Here is a 14,989-nt window from a genome sequence, read left to right on the forward strand (position 1 = left end):
CTTGGCCTTGACTTGGACTCATGGTCAAGATCTTGAGAATTGACTTGGATTCGGAACCTAAAGACTTGCACTTGACATGGACTTGTGGGAAAAAGACTTGAGACTTTGAATTGGCCTTTAAAACTGGTGCCCATCTCTGCTATCTGTGCAACTACAGTGTTCCCTCCCTACTTCACACTTCACGTTTTGCGCCCTCAGTGATGTGCGGTTTTTTTTGGTTTCTCAGAACGTCATCTCACAGCAGCAGATGATGCACTGCAAAACTCCCACGCTCAGTCCCAATGTGGAGTCTCAAGGAATCTAAGACCTAATACACACCCTGGTCCAAATTCCTTCCTTGACATGAAATACTATTTTCCTATTAGCCGAGTCTCTCAGCGCCAGTTTTTAGCATCTGTTTCTAGAAATAGCAAAAAAAAATAGGTGATACGTGACTTTGTCAGCAAACTGTTGAGGACCAACAAATAGGTAGCTGTTTACTGTGCAGTACATAACTGTAAAACATGCTGTACTAGTTTTTTGCAGTTCAGTGCAGAAAAAAAATTCTTTATTCTTATGGGGATACTATAGAAATTATGAGATGACAAAATAATTTGGGACCGTCTTATATGTGTTAAATGATGATGAAATGATGGTGTGGAAACGCTTCAATGTAATTACACGTGGAAGAATCCAAAGAGGGTGTGTGTGTGCGTGTGTGAGAGTGTGTGAGATTGATGTTTCTCCCACTTTGCTCAGTCATCCTTTTTTTGCCTTTTGTCACCGCAATAAATGTCCTCCTTCCTCCACCGTTTCCTATTTTCCACGCTCCTCTAAACAGTGGCCGCCTTTTGTCTTTTCGACGCTTTAGTTTTGTCCCTTGCCCCTGCGCTTTTTCCCCCTCTCTGTTCAGTTCTTAACAGAAGTGGTCCATTTTCATTGAGGGTGAAAAAAGCCAATTATCTGCCTTTTATTACTTTTCATTATTTTACCACTGGCGGTGGTTTATTACTGAGCCATTGGTGGCTTATGCTAATATGCACCTGCGCAGGCGATAAACAACAGTGCAAAAAGAGCAGCCACTGTACACAGAGCCTGACAAAATGTGGAGTTGGTTCATGAAGGGGAGAAATGTCGACATGCAGCATCAAATAAATTCAACAATACCAGGGTCATGTATCAGCAGCATTAGTGAGTTTGCAATATGAAGAAAGCCTTAAATAAACGTAACAGGAGAAGATATGTTAACACCGAGACACGGCCAGAAAGGAAATCACTCACCAGCGTTAAATTTTCATGGAGGACCAGGGAAAACAATTATCGGACATGTGTACGTGTATATCATATGTTTCCTCAAGCCCGGGTCTTGATCGCGCTCATTTGTCATGGTTCGCTTGTATCTGTCAAAACGCAGTCTGTTCATTTGCATGCGACACCTGAGGCAACGGGCATTTTTACACTGCCGTTAACTCATCAGAAGCATCTGTGACAATGACTGAGCATCAGCCAAAGTGCCGAGCTGCAAGTCTAATCGTGAATTCCGGACTTCAAGACACAAAATGGAGTGGGTATAAAATGAATGTTATATGGAAGGGCTAACATCTTAATTAACCTTGCCATCGTCTATTCTGCTTGCCTCTTACAAAACTACGTTTGGTTTTTGATAAATGTACTGCATTTTTTTTCATATTAACATTTATAGGGATTGAGTATGAAAGTACATAAATACTTGATGCCAAGCCATTAAAAGGTGAAACAAAACCACTAGGGATGCACCGAATTTTCAGTTACCGAAAATTTTTGGAAGACAATTCAAACCGAAATAATACATCCAAAAACGGTGGTTTTGATGATGCAAAAAAAGGCCTATCTGAATTTCATAAGAGCACATAGGAGAAAGAGAGGCCGCTTGAATTACTGTAAAGCAGTTCAGCGGATCGAGAAAAATATTAGCCATTAACTTTGTTTGCAGTGAATGTGGTGCATGCAAATGGCATTGAACATTTTAAACTTGGACCAAAAAAAGTATCAATGCGTTAAAAATAACTGTAAATGTTTAAATTATTTTGATAATTTTAGTTTATCACAATACATGGTCCATCTAGTCACAATACCTAACCACTGATATGTCAATGAGTTAAAACCAAAACTAAACCTGCATTTGTTATAAAAAAAACTCTTATTAATATAACGTTTGCCACAAAAAAATGAAGCACATTAAAATTAGTCCCCTTTAAAACACTAACCAAAAATACTATCCGGTGTTATTTTATTCCATTTTCATCAATCATTTACAGACCTGTGCAGGACACTTGAGATGTTACAATCCATTCCTGAAGTTCATTGCCTGCCATGGGACAAAATATGTGTTTTGTTTGTTTGTTTTTTTTAAGTGTTTGTTTTCGTTTTCAGCCAAACCTTTTTATTTTGGTGCATCCCTAAAAACCACCAAGTAAGCTTTCTGTAGCCTGACAAACAATGAATCTGCGAGTACGTTTGCTCATAATTTTGTCCAACTTTGAAATTACAGTCTGACTAATTTACATAACACCACACATAAACCGACCACAAACTAAGCAAAGGGGGCTGGTCAAGATATTAATTTTTACCTAAAGCTGAATGTAAACAGCTAAGTCAAGCGTAAAGCCAAAATCTTATGAGCATTAAGCAGATCGACGCAACTGAGTGTTACCCCAACGGAAGGAGCCGGCGCAACACAAGGTCCACTGAGGTGAAAAGAAGAGACGGTGAGTGGCGCTCTCAATTTAGTAGTCCATTTACGTCCCGGCCTTCACCTGTGGTCATGGGCTTTGAGTAGCGCCCAGACCAATGAGATCACGGATGCAAGAAAGTGGGCTTCACCTCAAAGGGTGACTGATCTTAGCCTCGGGGGCTCACAAATCACACAGGAGCTCGAAGAAAAAAGGAAGCCATTCTTAACCTCTGCTTTTGAGCGATAAAACAGTAAAATAAAATGAGTCTGAATCGACAAACGTTTTAAGATGGCTTGCTCGTCCTCTTCTCAGTGTTTTTGTCACTTTAACGCTTTAAATCTTTGCTGTATGTTTGCACCCGTGCTGATTAATATTGCATTTGCAGAAATGAATTAGCAGCAATAATACATTTTAGAGGACGACCAGTTTGTCATTGAGTGAAAACGGCATCACATTCACGCAGGCCTCAAGTAACGACCAATCAAGGCTCACCTGTTTTCTGGGTTTGGTTTGGTATGCCACACTGGGCGAATGCTGGAGAGTGTACGCGAAGGTAGCGGTTCTTCTGATCTCCTCCAAGGTCGTTCAAGGGCGCCAGAGGTTACTAGAGTTCACCACGAGTTCATTAGAGGTCGCGAGAGGTCGCAGACATTGCTCTTGTCACGAGAGCTACATCCGGCGAATGAACAAACAAACCCTGGAGGAGATCAAAAGAGCCGCTACATTCGGTCACATTCGCCAGCATTCGCCCTTCACTGGAATACCGGCTTAAGGCATCTGACTTTTTATTTGTTTGATGACTGTAAACTTGAAAGTGGGGAAACCGATGCAACATTCACAATGGGGCAAATACTTATCTACTGCAGTGTGTTTTTTCAGGACATTTGCGTTCATCTTACTCTATCATTGTAGCCCATTTCACACAGCAGACATTTTCATGTCATCGTCATTTGCGCGGTGCCACGACAGGAAAATAGGAATCCAAGTCCATCAATCCAATAATTTTCCACTCCCGCTTGTCTTCATTAGTGTTGCCAATTTCAAATTATTCTGGGCAGGTGGCAGAGTACATCCTAGACTACTTGCCAATGAATCACAGGGGACATATAGACAGGTTGTTTTTCTGTCTTTCCCAGTCGCGTCTATGGAAAATGTTAGTTTTTAATTCAACTAACTCGCACGTTTGGGGAGGAAGGAGGGAGATGGAGTCCCCTGAGAACAAAATGCAAGCATTGAAAACAGGCAAACTCCTCACAGAAATGTTCCAACGGAGAATCGAACATGAATATACTCATTGTGAGACAGATGCGCTAATCAGTATGCGGGGGAGAAGTCGACCCAGCAATTTTGCAAACAAACCGTGACAAGTCATTATTTTCTCGGGATTACAAATTAATTCATTTCTTTCGGAAAAGACAATGCTGTATAAGTGAAGATTTTTTCCACTTTCGACATTGCTGTCTAAAAGGCGCCAAGAAGAATTGATGTTTCAAAGTGCAGCCAGCAAATTCATGCTTTCGGAGGTGGTAAAAGAAGCCCCTTTTACAGCACGTGCCACCTTTATTCAACGTTAAGATTGTGGAACTCATTGCCGCAGTGTGAAATCACACACAATCAATACCTCGGTTCTGTATATAAGGCAAAGGCAGGTAAAATCTACTAATCTGCCAATTAGGTGTCAGAGTCCATTTTAAGATGAAATTCTTAAGCATAAATTTAACTATGATAAACGTGTACTTATACAGAATAATGTCCTGTATGGCTCTGATGCGTATTCTACAGGATCCCTGCTTGAAAGAGCGTTTGATCACACAAAGCCAAAGATCTTGTTTTTTTTTGTTTTTTTCTTGACAAATGATTATCTGCCCTGCAACAAAAAGACTGTAGGCGTCTCTTTGACACTTGGCTGTCGATTTAGATCCACATCATTTGAATATTCACCCCCCCATATTAATCCTGACAGCTATTAGAGATAAATAGCCCTCCTGATCCTCAGTTTTTTTTTCTTTTTTTCCATTGAGTGGCCACATAATTTCCTGTTCACAAGCGTCGAACATGAGCACCTGTCAGGAGTAAAAAGTGCTGCATGTAATTTATGCCACTGGGGATTTTTATCCAAACAACAGGCAGGAGCATGATAGTGATGTAAAGTAGTGTGTGGACATGGAAATTGGCCACATATGATTAATCCTGCATGGAGCAAACTTAAGGTAAATTTGTTCATTTCCTCCAACAAAGAATTATTTTTATCCACTGGATATGATTATTTATCTGCTATGTCCTGATTGGATTATTATATACAATATAATGTCCCCATTATATGTTTTAAGGGGAAGTAATGTCAAAATAAATTACATTAGGATTAAGATTTTAAAATAGATTTCAATAGGCTTCATCTGGCAGCAACTCAACCAGAACTAAAAGATGCTTGTGTTACTTTCTTGCTCCTCCACCTCACTCTCTCTCTTCTTGAGCAGGTATGTCCCTGACGGGAGGGCAGAGCCACCAGCCGCGCACCCGACCACCATCAACAATCACCGGGTTATTTAAACGCGACTGGAACTGGAGGAAGCCGTCGGAGTATACTGTAATTCGGTCTAGTTTTCAAGTTCCCTCGTATGCTATTGCATCTGGTGTTGTGAGTATTTCTGTTGCTACTTTGTCTGTGCGTTTTTGCTCGTGTCTGCTTTTGTTTGTTACTTTCCGTTTTAACGGCTTCCTCCAACTGGTGCCCCCCCCCCCCCCCCCCCCCCCCCTTGTCGAACTACTGGCGTTCCGCCGTCAACTACATAGGTGGTTCTATGTCACTTTTAGTTGGACGGCGGTATTTGAGTTGCCACTTTGCCCAGTTTATGTTATTCCCTTTTCACGCGTTGCGTGCTACCTTTGTTTAATAAAACCCTCATTGAGTTTGCACTCGTCTGTGTCTGGTCTGTGGTGGTCCACTGTCGAGTTCTGGGTGTTACAACAAAACAGCTTGGATGTTTATCAAATTGTATGAATTTCTTCACAATAAAATAATTTTGGTCTGAGCCTATAGACGTGAAAAGCAAGGCCACCCATGTGCATTGACGACATCGCAAAAACCAAAATTCTATTCCGTGTCAGCATCTGGCGACGTGACTTACACTTGGTTGAAATTTAGTGGTAATTGCATACAATATCTCAAGTTGACTTTGGAAGTACAAAAAGAGCCTAAATGGCCACCTTCTAACTAAAATGTTTGAATCTTTAGATTGTTTACAGATTTATGCACAATAAATATGACAACCAAATTTCATTGTGTTCATTGAAATCATCTTTGAGGCTGTTTTTTTACGATATATAAAAGGTACAGAGTAAGAAAAGCTGTCAGTCAGAAATGGTGGTCCGATGAGCGTGAACTAATGGTCTTTTATTAGGGCTCACATGTTCAAGCATAGCTGGACTTTGCGCTGACTCCAAGTATGTGTATGCAAAAATAATCTAATCTGGGAGGGAAAATGTTCATGGTGCCTTGAAATATGAGGTTTTTATTCCGTGACAACACTCAAAGCTCAAACCGCTGCTTCTTAAATATTTTTCCCATTCAAATGACGAAGTGCCACTAAACTCTTCGAGTTTTTTTTTTTTTTTAATTAAATTGCCTTTTGTTTTCAAGGCCTATATTTTGCAATTTTTAAATATAAGAACATTGTTTCGTATAGCCATCGCCATTCATCCAAGTTAAAAGACTCTCTAAAGCTGTGATTGTTCTTGCACAGGCAGATTCAGTTAGTCAATGGCCCAACTTACAGTGGTAAAAAATTTCCACCTATTTTGACTATATTAAGGAGGCTGTCGAATGACGCAAGTCATCAAGAGACAATGCGGTTAGATGTTCACCGCACTCGATACAAGGCAGCATGCAACAGGCTGAAGTTAAGTTCACTCTAATTATCTGGGGAATTGATTTTCCCCGTGCCAGTCGGCAGTGCCGAGCGGCTCATCATTCTGTCCTCCACACACTCCCCCTTTTCTTTGTCAGAAAAGAAAATTGCAAAAATTACAAACTACACAAGGAGAAAATATGTCAAAATGTCTCATTTGGTGGCGGGACGAACCGTTGTCTGTGCAGACTTCAGTTTCCAGGTTTACTCTTGTCTTCATAAAGGTAGAGGTTCTGACAAAGTTATAACTGAGCATGAAGCTAACAAAAGGAAATGTCTTCCTTTGAATGTCAGTGGTTGGAGTTGAAATTAATTCAGTTAAACTTAGAGGAAAAATGCAGGGCACAGTTATCACTTCAATTAAAATAAAGACAGGGGAAGCTAAAGAACATCTTCAGCTAGCGATATTTTAGGGATTCAAACTAATGGATTCATTTACCATGTTTTATACCTTTCTAATAAAAGGGAATGATTTCATTCTGCACATTATGATTGAGCGATTTTAGGAAAAGATAGCAACGCGATGCATCATACAGATATCAAAATATCACAATTTCTATTGAACTCTACTGCACGTAGAAAACTGGTATAGGTACCAGCAAGCCATAGAAGATATATAAGATCCCTATAGAAGATCCTACTGCTTGTTATTCATAAATATCCTGTTGTCTGTAGTAGTTTATGTGAAAATACACAATTTATTTGAAAAATATATTTTGCATTAAAGTACATTTACTTTGCACAAAATTTGGGTCGTATTTGAGTATTACCTATGATTATATCTTTTGCATTTATTGCTAACATGGTCAGTATCAATTTAATGTTTTTGCATCTTTTCATTCAAATTTTGCAATTTCACATGTTTTTCTTTCAGTTTAGCATAATTTTGTGTTAAAATTGACTGGTATTCAGAACTATTGTTCATAATTACTCAAAGACTGACTCCCCAGTTCCAATTGAAGAAAAAAAAGCCCCAAAGCATAATGATAAAACTAATATTTTTGACTGTTGGTCAAAAACTTGTGCTTTTTGCAAAATGGATCTGTGCTTAGCTGCTTTTTGTGTGGTTACGATTAATATGAGTTTTGTCTTGTCATCCTGCCCCATTGCCCAGACATTAAGGTATGAAGAAGAAGACAGAAATCACATGCACAGTATCAAACACGCCAATACTAGCCAGAAATTTCTGTAGCTCCTTCGATATTGCTGCTTTCTTCTCATAATGGAACATATTTGGTACCCTTTTTCTGGCTGACAGATTTGAACTATGAAGTGTCTCTGGTGCTGTGGGAGTTCTGCATAGCATAACTCGTGCTGTGATACATGATCCCAAACTGGTCAGGAAAAGACTAATAGAAACTGAGCTTTAATTGGAGTTAATTAGAGCCACATGCAATGGTGACATTTGTGTGCTGACTACAATTTATTACAAGTTTCATTGGAAGTCGTTGATTCTGAATGCAGTCACATCAACATTAAAAGTGGGTGTGCACACTTGTGCAACACTATCTCATACGCTCTTGAAAAAAATGTGCTTTTCAAATTGATGTGTAGAAGTTATGGGTCAAAATGTAAGATCCTTAAACCTGACATTTCAACAGGAATGTGTATCTACTGCACTTATACAAAATCAGGACCCCAAATACCCATTTAAAAAAATGAATGCTACACTAATCAGTTGTACTTGTACTCTGCATTTATATAAAACTGGAATCTATAGCAATACACCAAGGATCTTCTTAAACACTTTTAAGCTGTCCCTAGATTGTAAAATTCGCATTTGGATGGAGATTTTCCACAAATGCTTTTGTCAAATGACTAGCCAGCAAATGAAGCACGGGCATTGAAAGAGCCTCCGAAAATAGACTTGTGGTTTACCTGAGCAGATTGCTCCATGTGAGCAGATGTCTTTAGAGCAGGTGAAGCAGCATGTGGCTTGTTGTCTACCTGTAATCTTGTACGCTTTACTCCAAGCACTTGTAAATAACCCACCAAGAAAAGGTTCTAGAAAGAGTGGTTAAGTATTCCATAATAGCATTTTTTTTTTTTTTTGTGGAAAAAAACTGTCGGGGTAATTTATGCAAGTGCATGTCTTATTGACTAAAATTAGACAGTTTGGCAGTTACATACCATGAATCATATCAAATTGGAACGTGTGCTGCTCTATTTCGGACCGTGTGCGTTAATGCTGTCAGACCACGTTCCTGGCAGGGAACAAGTCAGCCTCCAGATCTTACCAAACATGGTCTTTCTTATGTGACTGCTCATGTATGTTGTACATTCGGTAAATTTGTATTCTTCCATCAATGCCAAGAGATTGACGAATTCTGGTGGAAATAGTTTAGATTTCTGTATCACCGTTCATGCAAAGAAAGGGTTAGAACTGATATACGTAACAGAATGTTGTCAGCAGACAGTCTCTTAATAGGGAGCAGCAGGTTGTGTGAAATTTAGTCAGCCATTCAACAGTTGGAATTTGCATCAAAAACTGGAGAAAAATCAAATTAAGTTTATCTGTAAAGGTTATGGTACATTTCAGATCATCCTCAAATGTCCCCTGAAATTGACAGACATCTGATTTCTAAGTTTCATTAACACTTGGAGCTCTTTGGTGAATATTGACATCATTGATTTATTTATTAAATACATTATTAATTTATTATAATTTAATTTAACACTAAAGATACTCTAAATTATTGATACACATAATAAATATCGCTACACTTATACAAATAAACACAGACTCGTAATTAGGGATTCAAACAGGCATATGTCTGGCTGCTCTATGTTTCAAACAAATGACAATTTCCGAACGGATGATAGGCGGAAGCTAGGGGGTGGAGTTAGGCCGTTATCTGTGCTTTTACTTGGCTTCTGTTGTGTTTGACATCATTGGCACGCACAGTACAGTAGTAGTTGATTTGAATCATGACCGTGGGGTCACACATTGCTACATGGGCTTTGAGAAACGGTACAATAATAAGAGAATGAAATCAGCTAAACTATAAAACATTTATATGTCATTTATACAATACTAATGATTAAAAAAACAATCCTCACTACTCAGGCAACATTTTGTTCATCCGACACTATGCCCAGCTCTTTCCATTAAAAAAAAACAAATAAATACGAATAAAAAACTCTATGGTGCTCATTTAAAATTGGCAGTTTTCATGCATAGCCGCACACCACTTATGCACACCTCTGATTAAAATCATAAGCACATGCTCAGCCTTCTGTGGTAGAGTTCAATGATAAACCTGTTCATTTAAATTCAAGACACAAAGTTAAACACTAAAATAAAACTTTAGCTCCTTCCTTATTTGGATCTTAAATCATTCTCACCCGTTTGCTCAGTGATTTGAAAGAAATAAACAGTTAAATGCTTTTGGAACACACACTGAGTGCTCCCATTTATTGTCCTACTCTAAGACAGCGATAAGACTGACTTTTTACAACTTAGCAAACCACTAAAAAGAAGGACCCTTAAAGTCCCATTGTCAACTCGGAGAATGCCTGACAAGATACAGTACATTGTGTATCAGCATTGTTTCATTTTGGTGATGCAAAAACTTCAGACTTTACATTGCTTTGCAGTTGTGTGTGTGTGTGTGTGTGTGTGTGTGTGTGTGTGTGTGTGTGTGTGTGTGTGTGTGTGTGTGTGTGTGTGTGTGTGTGTGTGTGTGTGTGTGTGTGTGTGTGTGTGTGTGATGTTCTCTCCAGCCTATCAGACAGCCAGCAGCATGTTGCAGCTGATACCCTGGACAGTCGAAGTGACTGACAGGCATGTGTGTGGCTGTTTGGAGTGTGTGTTGTGTGTAGTTGAGGCACTTGCTCTGCCTCCAGCAAATCAATGTCCCCCTCAAGGGAGCGTGGAACCTGAGAGATCACGCAGAAAGACAGTGAGGCAAACTTGACCCCAGGCGAACATTTTTTTTGTGCCCTCTTTTCTCTCTCTGTCTCTGGCTGTCTCCCCCCCCGCAGTAGGTAATTCACACCTGCCGGTGGTTACATGATGATCGGGGAAATGAACTCAGACCTACCTCCATTATGTGGGCTGCCACTGTCAAAAGCTTTTACTTTAAATAGAACTTGCATGACATTACATTTGCTGATTTCTTATCAAGAAAATACTTTACAGCTCCACTTTGGACACCAAGAGCTTGCTCAAATTTTGTTTCACTTGTGAAGTTTTAAAATGACTTTTGCAGCTTCCTTATATCATAATTGCTTTAAATGTGTACAAAGTATTGGCCATAGTGTGATTGCACATTTTATTCAAGACACTATCAAGTGTGGCTACAGCAAAGAGGAAACTTTGGTGTAAATAATTGCAGAATAGTTTGGTAGAAGAAAAGGGTACCTCATTCCCTTAGAGCGGCCCTGACAATTCAAAGTAAAATGGGGTACAAAAATACTATTCAATCAATCATCACACTCACTCAGGGGGAAAAAAAAACGTGTAATACTGTTCCTCACACCATCAGATGAACCTTGGGCCAAAGAACCCCTATGCTGTGGAACTCTCTTCCAATGGATTCGTAACAAAAGACTGTGAAGCCAGCCTTGAGACAAAAAAAAATATCCCAGGTGGGTTGAAATACTTGTCTCTCTCGTCTAGACACACAAACTCTTCACTTATCACAGCAACACTTACTGAGCGTTGGAAGCTACTTAAAAAAAAAAGAAGAAGAATCCAAGGATAAGGGTTTCTCAATGGTGTCATATAGATGTGTCAAATTGCTCTATGAGCACAAGTGTCAGTAAACAAAAGGGAGCTCAGAGGGCATCTTTTTTGAGGAGAAGACCTTTTAATCTTTGGGTCCAACTCAATAGAGAGGCACTTAAACTTATAATAGTCTGCTGTCTTGTCAGACACAACTAGCCACTATACCACCGCTGACATAACCCATTTATCAGCAACCCAAGCACTGAAGAAAAACCAAGCAGGCGAATTTGGGTGAGCATATACAAAAAGTGTGAAGTGAGCATTTTGTTTCAGCCGTCGGCCAATGGGAAAGGGTAGAGGACAAATATAGCTTGCATTTTATGTCAAAGGGAATGTATTAATGTATTTATTTAACACCCGGCTGTGCTTAAGTCTCGTTTCATCACCACTCTAGGTCTGTGGGGGGCATAAAGCATGATAGTCAATTCACAAGGAAGACTCAACATCAGCAATTTTCGAAGAGAGACGGTCAGGTCAGTCCCTCGAGCAACACGGTTGTGGTCTCGATCGTCTACTGGGATCCAGTGCAAGAGCTGAATCGACCTTTTAAACAGATAATGCTAAACACGGTCAGTAGGGTATTCCTTTTATAGCCAAAGGTAACAAAAATTGACAAGAGACTTCAAGCTTTAGTTCCTTGTCATTCGGTTCTAACAACGGAAATTAGGTTGATAAGGACAGTGGCTACCCCTGGTGGGACGAGCCAAAGGTCACAATAACTTCAAACTTGACAGTAATGCCTTGAGATATGATCTTCATTTGTTCCATGAGCACATTCGTGTCTCATAGCGTCTTTCCCCGGTGAAAAGAATGGAAATGCCATTAGATAATCAATTCCAGTCCCGCGATCCCCGAAATGTATTGCTTATGTTTTTAATTAGGAAAATAGCTCTAAATTAGCAAAATTGTACGAATGATGCATCGATAGATGCACAGTTAAACAAAACAAAGAATAAAAACTTCATGCATTATTATTTAATGATGCAATCCAATTCATTGTGCTGATCCTTGTGGTGTGCCTGTTTTGGCCACAATGAAGATACACGTGGAGATAATAGTAGTACTTATGATTCTGTTGTAATATTAGCAATTTTTCAAATAGGACAATGTGAGAATCATTACACTATTGGTCTGAATGTGTTGCACTGCCATTTAAGTTCAAACTGCAAATCTCGATGCTAATCGTGAGCATACGATTAGTGGTTTGCTTTGTTTGTTGCAAGAGCTTTCGAAGACAAAGCTATGTGGTTCTTTTACATAACAAGTTTTATGTTTAGTTTGACAGTAAACTCAATTGGGAGTGGTATTAAACAGCTTGGGGACGCTTTTTTGTATCACTGTTCACTGTTAAAATGTTGCTTAATGTGGAGTGCCACCACAAAATGGTCATAACTCTCAAGTTTGTAGTTTTTTCCATTTTTTATGGCCGACGAACAGCTCTCACTTAAAAAAAACATGAACACATTTTACAATGATTACTTCTCATTACATTTCTTTTTTTTTTTTCAAGCGTTACCTGTGGCAGTTGTCTTTTACTGGAACGCGATCGCCTGATGGGTCGATCGGAGAGTGGAGCAGGTTGAGACAAGATGCTAAGGACTGGCTGGAGTCTTGTCTGGAAACTGGGCACACACAGAAAAACACAAAATGTACAACCAACTGACTATAATATATTTGAAACTAGTTGATACAGATTTCAGAACAATTTTGCTACCATAGCAAACATGGATCAAATCGATCAAATTTTTAAAATGTAGTTTTGTTTTTTTAAATTAACATGTTAGCGTGACATCCTTAAAAAAAGATTTGAAGGAACAGCAAATATTTTTAAGATGAGTATGTCAATCTGAAAATGCCAAACCCCAAGGATGCATGAGTCCAATGTACAGCAAATACCTCTTTCACCTTAGGTGAGCACTTACTGTATACCTTCCACTAAGTAGACAACTGTTATTCGTTAGCCAGCTATCAACTTCCACAGTCAGTATTGAGTGGCTCCTTCTCCGCATCATCTTGAGAACTTCACCACCCACTTTGTCACGTCTCCCACCCCCAAGTCGCTTCAGCTCATCTTGCTTGGCATCTTCTATCATCCCCCTGTTCAGTGTGAGCTGCTCGCAAACAGTAACTGCTCTTCCACTAATAGGTCACATCTAACATCTTTGACATTTTAACTACCTTGAGTCCTGTGGTCTCTTGAAAGGCTAATAATGATCAGGGCTTTTCAGTTGTTTTTTTTTTGTTTTTTTAATCATTAATTGAAGAAAAGCCACAACAGCTTGTCAGTCGGTAGCTAGCTTGTCGGAGGCTAACATTAAAGCAGTTGAGCATGCACTCTTGAAATCAAGGCTTATGCATTAGCGAGACCCACGTTACAACTGATTTAAAACTTCTCGTGTGGAGTGTTACACTACTGTATATGCTGATAATATTTGTATCAAATTAATGCACGTGTGTGTGTGTGTGTGTGCGCACAGTAGTACTTCACTGTGAATACTACTTTCTAGGCGTAGAATCGACAAGCTGACACCGACTTTTTCCACTCTGCAATGTTTATCGCTTGAGGTTAAGTAACCACTAATTACACATTTTGACAACAGCACAGCTGCATCGCTAAAATCAACAGGTGGTGGGTTAGCTCTGGCAGTGGTGCCTCAAGCATGTGGCAATATTTTACAAAAACATATGAGACCGGCTGTCACTTGTAAAATATGCAAGTATATCCTCAAATGCAGGAAAAGGACACAAAGGGTATTTGTTACGGCTAGCCCTCTCTAACCACCGTAAACAGAGACGTCCATTTCCTGTTCTACCGTTGTTGTGCTGTTACGGCAAAGGTACGTATACTCTAGCAGCCCAACACTACTGCAATGAAATGGCTTGCTCTTTAATAAACGACAGCAACAAGCCTCCTGAGAGAGGTTAAAAGAAATTGCGGCTGTGTGATGACTCGGGCCACCATCTGAGGAGAAGCGCCTGTGTATTTTTAAAAAGTTCCAGCTTTATAGCAATAATTCAAACGCTTAATTTCATACTACAGTCTGCACGCCATTAGGGCCGATGACTAAGCATGCAAGTTCCTGTGTGTGCGTGCGTGTTTGTTATTAATGGCGGTGTCTTCTTTGGCGATACATCAGCTAGTGTGTCCTCTGAGCTCTTGTGTTTGTGTAAGCAACGTTCAAAGTTATGCACTTCCTTGCCTTACTTGCTCTACAAAATGGTGTCCAATAAAGTGAAGTTGAACCCTTCTTCCTTTATTGGTCTTTAAATTGGAGCCTGCACGCCTGCTATAAACAACCAATTCATGCATCTGTGCTTTAAAGTTGATATTGGTGGTGGTGGTTTTAGTTTGTTTTGCTTTGTTTTACTTTACTGTCTGCAGCTAGGTCAAAATTGCATATTGAAACATCAATCACCTACCTGAAATGAAGGTTAAATGAATAGGTGACAATAAGTAAAATAGGGTTTTGGGTAAGGTGTCCCATCTTATATTGGGCAAAACATGAAGACCACTTAATTGCAAGGCACATGTAGACGGGGGATAAGGATGCACACTAACCCTTTCATGTAAAGAGGGATAAGTAGCAAGTACTGGTACTAAATTGGCTCCTGGGGTTGAATGATTAAAAACTTCAATAACAATAAAGGTGTCGTCAAAA

The 14,989-nt window shown here is 39.5% G+C and overlaps 1 protein-coding gene across 3 annotated transcripts in view; it reads right to left on the reverse strand.

Moving 5' to 3' along the window:
• The window catches only part of ccser1 (coiled-coil serine-rich protein 1), a 130,253-nt gene that overhangs the window by 88,915 nt on the left and 26,349 nt on the right, over window positions 1-14,989 (reverse strand). For all 3 annotated transcript variants that reach the window (XM_088414502.1, XM_088414495.1, XM_088414508.1), the window contains exon 6: window positions 12,847-12,952. In XM_088414502.1, the coding sequence (XP_088270628.1) occupies window positions 12,847-12,952 (106 nt within the window). The remainder of the gene's footprint in view (window positions 1-12,846; window positions 12,953-14,989) is intronic.

Source organism: Hippichthys cyanospilos, chromosome 1 (genome assembly GCF_059441005.1).
Source record: "Hippichthys cyanospilos isolate Australia breed blue-spotted pipefish chromosome 1, RoL_Hcya_1.0, whole genome shotgun sequence".
NCBI classification, from domain to species: Eukaryota; Metazoa; Chordata; class Actinopteri; order Syngnathiformes; family Syngnathidae; genus Hippichthys; species Hippichthys cyanospilos.